General features: G+C 37.5%; 1 protein-coding gene across 1 annotated transcript in view; it reads left to right on the top strand.

Annotated features, from left to right (window-relative positions):
• The window catches only part of LOC138059701 (glutathione hydrolase-like YwrD proenzyme), a 23,038-nt gene that overhangs the window by 10,269 nt on the left and 5,269 nt on the right, over positions 1-7,500 (top strand). The window contains exons 4-7 of the mRNA XM_068905310.1: positions 2,556-2,796; positions 3,200-3,371; positions 4,119-4,278; positions 5,054-5,224. Coding sequence (XP_068761411.1) covers positions 2,556-2,796; positions 3,200-3,371; positions 4,119-4,278; positions 5,054-5,224 — 744 coding nt within the window. The remainder of the gene's footprint in view (positions 1-2,555; positions 2,797-3,199; positions 3,372-4,118; positions 4,279-5,053; positions 5,225-7,500) is intronic.

Raw genomic sequence — 7,500 nt, 5'->3', positions numbered from 1 at the left:
CTTACATGTAGGCCTTGTAGACTCAGTGCCACCTTGGTACTCACCATTGAAACCGAAACAAGAGTACGAGTCGAACAATGCGCAGGCATTCTGGGATGTCCCTCTACTCCTGGAGCACCAAGAAGTTAGAGCCAACAGAGTGGATGCATGCATTATCAACCACTTGTCAAAGCGAGTCATCACGCTGGAGATGAGTGCACTTTTAAAGTTGTGGCATGAACAATGAACACACTCTCCATTATTAACTTCCTTCAATATTTTCAAGTCTATTAATCATCAAGGAAATTATTGACAGCTGCATCAGTTATATATTTGAGAGGATTTTAAAGATTTTATAACTACCATTTTAGATTTTAGAGATCCTAGATGTAGTTTATCAATTTTTCTAGTGCTAATTTGTATATAATATTATATAATTTAAATCTCATATATTTTTCACTATAGTCAACGGGCTATGCTCACGCACCCCGTCATACTATTTTAATTGTATATATATAAACATATATATATAAACATATATATATATATATATAAATATATATATATACAAAAGTTGGAACTGCATAATAATAATAATAATAATAATAATAATAATAATAATAATAAGTCAGAATACAAGGATATAAAGATCAAAAGTGCTGTGAAATTATACACGAATGTGCTGAGACCCAAAAATGGAAACAGTGAGGAGATTCAAAGAGCATGCTGTAAAGACGGTAACATCTCTCCAAAAGATGTGCTGAGGAACAAGGATTGGCTCTTAATTTGGAATGCCCAGTTCTAACTGTCTGCATGCACAGAGAATGGTAGGAACTTACATCATACAAAGATGGGAAAGTTTTTAAAGAAGACTAAGGTAGAAAAGTTAAAGAAAACAGTAAGATGAGAGAATTGACAAGGGAAGCTGACAGCATTAGAGTCAAGGATTGTTTTGTGTGGTTGAAACACTGGACTTCTTGCCCTTCATACACTATTGCCGGGATGGTTGAACTATATGAGCAGCTTCTACCTACACGGATAATTATACATACCATGGGAAGAAACTCGAACAGGCCAGAATCATGAAATGTCATGTAGACTTTGTAATAACAGCCTCGAAACAGTCCAACATGTGCTCTCTGGGTGTTCTGCTTTTGCCCAGAGTAAGTATCTATGGTGACATAATGTAGCCTTAAAGACTGTAGCTTGTAGATAAGATCCCACTGTGGTATTCTTCTGTTCAACCGAAACCCAAGTACGAAAATAGAAAGGTGGAGGCTTTCTGGGATGTTGCAGTGTTTGGAGAGAGCACAGAATTGAAAGCAAATGGTATTGACGCTCGAATGATTAACATGAAGAGAAGAAGGTTTATATTACGTTAGAAATGAGTTGTCCCTGGACAGAGAACCGTGAAAGAAAAGATCAAGAAAAAACTGCCAAAGTAAACACCCTTGTGATGGGAACTAAAAAAAGTACCCAGTAGAACAATATAACTTCATAATGGACTTACTACGTATGTAGGTGGCTGGTCTGAAGAACTGGATCAAGTGATGAGGAAGCTGATGGGAAAGAAAGGAAGAGTAGTATTGGAAAAGATGCAGAAAGCAGTCATTTCAAGTACTTTGAATATGGTGCGAACATTTAAAGTGCATGTGTCATAGCACACCCTAGACTGCCAAGGCATTGAAATATCAATTTAATAGCTTGTTTTTTGACTGAATAATTTATATTTTCTGATAATTAATTTTTTTGGCCTCTTTTAAGCTTTTAATTTAGATGCATTATGACTGACCTAGATCAGGTCTTTCAGATCAGGTATTATCCAAGGAATGCCTTAGATTTGTTACTAAGGACATCACTGAAGTGATGAGTGATGGCTTAGGGCTTAGGTTCTTAGAAGACTATATTAATTTTAGGAAATGAATTAGGTAGTTAATTAAGTAGGGTTTATCAAATCATTTTGATGAAGAATCTTTTTAGATTTGCCCTAAGACTGGGCCTGAGTCATTGGTTTATTTTTGTTTATAGGCTGTATCATTAGTTTTGTTTTTTAGTAGATATTGTAAAAGTTGTCAATATGTTAAAATAATCAGCAGCCTATAGGCTACGCCTTACGCGCCCCATAGAGCCTTGACCGCTTATTAGAGCATCCATACGTATTTACAGCCCATAATAATAATACTAATAATAATAATAATGATAAATAATTTGATGCAGATCAAATGTTTGCTCTTTGGGGAAAGGGGAAAAAACCAGAGTACCAGGAGGAAAAACTCTTGGAGCAGAGTAGAGAACCAGCAGACCTAACCTGCTTATGTCTTTGAATCCAGGAATCAAACATTGCTGGAAGGTGCTCTCACCACTACTCCAACTCTGCTCCCCAAATACGTACAATACAAGATAAGCATATTTTTTAGCTTTACCAATAATTACTGGGGTCGTAATTGAATTTTTGATTCTTGGCTGATAGTGAAATGATAGTGAAATGAGATAACAATACACTATGCACTTTGATAATATTGCTTGTAAACGTTAATTTTTCCTTGGAAGTATTCCTTTAATTTATTTTTTTGAAGGAGCTGTGTTCAAAAGGTAAAGATGGTTTCTACAAAGGGCGGATAGCTCAGGCCATTGTTGATGTAGTGCAAGAACATGGGGGTGTGTTATCTGTTGAGGACTTAGAGCAGCATTACAGTACATTTGATGACCCCATCTGTACTTCATATCGTGGGATCAATTTGTGGGAAATGCCACCTAATGGACAAGGACTCACTGCTCTTATGGCATTGAATATCCTGGAGGGATTTGACATCAGAGGTTGGATCATAAGCACCCTATGTCTTGGTGGATTTTGTAGTTTCTTCTACAGCCATTTTTGGGGATCATCACATGCAAATAAGTACTGAGGAATGTTGCTAATATCATCAGAAAAGAAAGGATTTGAAACAAAATAACTCAAATATCATCAGAAAAGAAAGGATTTGAAACAAAATAACTCAAAAATGAAAAAAAAATTGAGATTGCTGCGAAGCCATCAATTCAGAGACAAGAAATGCCAGTACTTGTTTATTATGATGACTTTCCCATAAAGTGATCACAACTATCAAGTCATTGAGACTGGTCTGGTTTATCTTTCAGTCATGGTTCATTCATGCTTCAGTCTGTTTGCCACTTTGCCCTAGAAAATCTTCATAATTTGTTGTTATTATTATTGTTTTAGGAATGGTCCATAACTCACCTGAATATCTTCACACACTAATAGAGGCACTATCATTAAGTTTTGCTGACACCCTGTGGTACAATGCAGACCCAAGTAAAATCAAGGTACCAGTTAGGGGATTGTTATCCAAACAATACGCTGACCAGCGCCGTTTGCTAATCAAACCAGACAGGTTCGTTTAGGCTTTTGTTGCTGTCTTAAAAGTATTTTGGGTCCATCCAAATAATGCAATAATATGATGGGATCCTTTGAGTCCCTCCCATGGGTTTTGGGGAATATGGGCACATGGATAATATGAACTGGGGAAGAGGAGAACAATGACAGAATATCTTAGGGAACAAGGGAACGTGTAAACAATGTAAGGGATCAAAAAGCTGAGAACAAGAGGACACAAGCAAATTTTTAAAATTAATGGAACAAGGGAACAAGGACTTTCCCCCCTGGGAGTGACTCTCCTTTGCAGAAGCTTGTGCATGCATATTGCATGCATGCATGCATGTTGCACCTTTTTTTCCCCAATTCACGTCAAATTGTTGGGCTTGCTTCCTTGGGATCCAATGATAGATGTAATGACCTTGAAAGAAACAACTCTAGTAAAAGTGGTTGACAGCTTGTAACATTTTTGGAACTGTAATGCATTACCCTCTCATACCTTGAATCCTTAGTAAAAGCTGATTGCAGTTTTACCGTATCGGCCTTTCTGGCCTGTCTACTTTTTTCTCTTCTTCTCACTCTCACTTTTTATTTCTCTTAGTTTGCCTAGTACCCTTTTTCTTCTCTCGTGTTTCCTCTGTACATTTCTTTCTTTTTCTTCAACATACATGTACGTGTCCTTGTTTTTTGTCAACGGTGTTGATGACTATTGTAATTTCAGTCACAGTTTTGCTTATTTATTTTAACTTGGGTTTTTTTTTTGCAGAATATGTGATAATTACGAACGCGGAAATCCTTTCAGTGGTAGCGATACTGTGTATTTTAGTGTAGTGGACAACCATGGGAATGCATGCTCCTTCATTAATAGTAACTACACTGGATTTGGAACAGGCCTGGTCCCCAAGGATTGCGGGTTTACTTTACAGGTTAGTGCTTGTCAAGTACTTTGACAAGCTTATTGAAGACTCTAATTTGATGTCATTTCGTACTGTGGAAATGTGGAATTATTATACAAATTTTTTATGCAAATTAGAATCCACAAATGACCAGCTCCCAACATCAGTTGCTTCATAGCTCAGTTTGTTAGAGCGTCGCACCGGTATCGCGATGTCATGGGTTCAAACCCCGTTGAAGTCCTGAAATTTTCAGGCTTCTCTACGCAATTGCAAAAATTGCGTCCATAACTGCGAATATCATAGCTTCACTTGATTTTATATCCACAGTTCGATTTATGATTCATTTCATATATCATGTCATTCGTTTATTCATTCGTCATGGGAACATTATAACCCACAAATGACCAGCTCCCAATATCGGTGGCTTCATAGCTCATTTGGTTTTGGAGTTTTTTTTCATTGGAGTTTTTGGGATATCGCATTCCTTACGTAGTCCATTCAATATATTTATTTGACCCATCAAAAATTGCAACAGGTTTTTCTTCGGCATTGATCTCAGAAACGTACATGAATAAACATATCAAAAGTCATATTAAAAAATATCTTAGAAAACTTCTCTATATGCCATTTTTCTCTCCTTCCTTGAGTTTCAAAGTGTTTCGTTTCCACCTGAATCGCTTAGTCAGTGGTTGGATAAATGAGAGAGAAATAATTTGCATTAAATTTCAATTTTTTTTTTCATTTTCACTAAAATACTGCGACTGCAATATTCAGTTGGATATTCTACCCGTTTTTTTACTGCCAGAACCGTGGCGCTAATTTCTCACTCAATCCTGATCACCCAAATGTTTTGGAACCAAAGAAAAGACCATATCACACCATTATCCCTGGAATGGCTACTAGGAAGGATAGTGGATCATTATATGCCTGCTTTGGTGTCATGGGAGGATTTATGCAGCCGCAAGGACATGTTCAGGTGAAAGAAATGGCTTGATTGGTCTAAGATCCAGAGAACCTATTACGTTTCAACATGACAAACTGGTAGAAAGGGAAAGATTAGAGGAAAAGGAAAGAAATATGTTGTTGTAGTTCAACATAACATTTTCAAACCAATTTGATTGTTATTATATGAGACAAAGGAAAAATCAAAATTGAACAGCTTTGAAAACTTGTGAACCAAATATAACCATATCATATAATAGAGGTAGATAGAAAGATAGATACATCGTTTCCCATACTTCTTCGTTCCCTTTTAAGGTGAATTAACTATTGGAGGGTATTGAGAAGTGGTAGTCTTCTACCCATGTAAACCACGTGAGGGCCACACAAGGACAGAGAAAAACTCTGGCCAGGGTGGGAATTGGACTCACGACCTTCGGGTTAGATTACCGTTACTCTACCGACTGAGCTACAAGGTCAGGCGGGAGAAGGTCGTAGGAATTAAAGATTTCAATTTTACGGCAATGAATATGTACCAACACAAGGAACGGTTACGTTTTTTTTCAAACGTTGGCCGTGTAGCGGTGTTTAAGGTGGCTGAACACAGTTTTCCCGTGGTCACTGGTATTCTTTAAAGGCTTGAAAAAAACAAAAGAAATATTTTTTAAAACTATAAAAAATACAGTAATTTCGGTACTCAGAGCGCAATTAAAAACTGAAAAGTGGGATATTTCGTTCGGATCCACCGAACTTCGTCAGCCACAATGCAAATCTTAATGTTAAGAATGGTTATATAATGGTCTCGAGGGGGCTAAGATGGTGTCATAGATGCTGGCTAATTCGAAGCCATTGTCTCAGCATCTATGACACCATCCTAGCCCCCTCGAGATCATTATATGACCCTTCTTAACATTCAAATTTGCATTGTGGGTGACGAAGCTCGGTGGATCTGAACGAAATATCCCACTTTTAAGTTTTTAATTCTTGGGTTTCACTTACGTGATCAACAGCCATGATTTTCAACGAAAACAAAAGAAGACGTTAGCATAATAATAGCTTTCAATTCCCGGAGGATTGGATCGGGACACCAACATTGCGGCCATTTCATTGTTTGGGGACACCAACATGGCGGCCGTGACGTCATGTGAAATCCAAGAATAGACCATTTTACAGTTGTAGCTAAGTTACCTGGCGTAAGAATGGAAGCGAGGCTGCCGGTGACCCTGTTTTGATACAAACCTTCATGCTTTTGTAATGTTAATATGGACTAATAATTATTAGAATTACAACAACACAATTTACATGATAAAAGCAGTGGGGGCTGTATCAATACAAGGTCACCGGCAGCCTCGCAGCCATTCATAGGCTAGGTCGCTGAGCAAACAACTGTAAAATGGCCTATGGCGCTCTGAGTACCGAAATTTTTATATTTTTTATAGTTTTAAATCATGATTCCAGAGCAGGAAAACAATATTTTTGGTTCCAAAAGAAATATTGTCTGGTGACTTTGGCGCGACTTGTTTTCTCATTCTCGCGATAGTCTTGGAAATGGGGTGTAAATTTGCTTTCACTTTGTAAACGTCATTGTGCTTTGGAAATGCTGCCCATGCGCAATCCGTCGAACATTTGAGACCAACGACTGTTAGCTGTTTTACCAAATGTGTTCAGTCACCTTAATTTCGGACCCAATTGTTAATTCAGAATGACCGACAAATACTGTTAAGAAGTGGGTGAAGTATTTGTTTGAAAACAGGAAAATGCCAAGTTATATCGTGCAACTGCGTTAATTTAACTCTTTAACTGTCTATCAGGACGAAAATATATTGAAGCCATTTTTCTTTTCACATGTGGAAAAAATGAAAGTTGATGCTTGGAAACTTGGAACATAAATTGCATTTTAATTGTTATTCTCCCTTTCCGCCGTAACGTTTTGTTCAAGAAACCTACATGTACAGAGCTCTCGCATGAAAAAGGAATATGTTTATCAAGCGAAACCTTCGAATCCAGAAATCACCGAGATGTTGGAGAGGACCGAATCAAGAATAACTTCTCGTTAATTTCTTCCCTTTTTCACAGCAAGGAACTTCTCTCGTACAACTGTATACTTACAGTAATTATGAGAAGACCTGTGAAATCATACCGTTGCGCACTTGTGTGATCACGTGGAGTAATTTGACCAAAAACGCGAATTTTATTTCCACATTAGCTCATATAAGTGCTCTTACATTGAATATCTTTGGAACCCAAGTTCTAAGATAGGCTTTAATGAGAGTGGACGAGGGTGGTGAATCATGTGTCGCTCTATTCATCACC

The sequence above is a fragment of the Montipora capricornis genome, chromosome 8 (genome assembly GCF_036669925.1).
Source record: "Montipora capricornis isolate CH-2021 chromosome 8, ASM3666992v2, whole genome shotgun sequence".
In the NCBI taxonomy this organism is placed as follows: Eukaryota; Metazoa; Cnidaria; class Anthozoa; order Scleractinia; family Acroporidae; genus Montipora; species Montipora capricornis.
The sequence above is the reverse complement of the archived record's forward strand: the minus strand, read 5'-3'. Positions and strand labels throughout refer to the sequence as shown.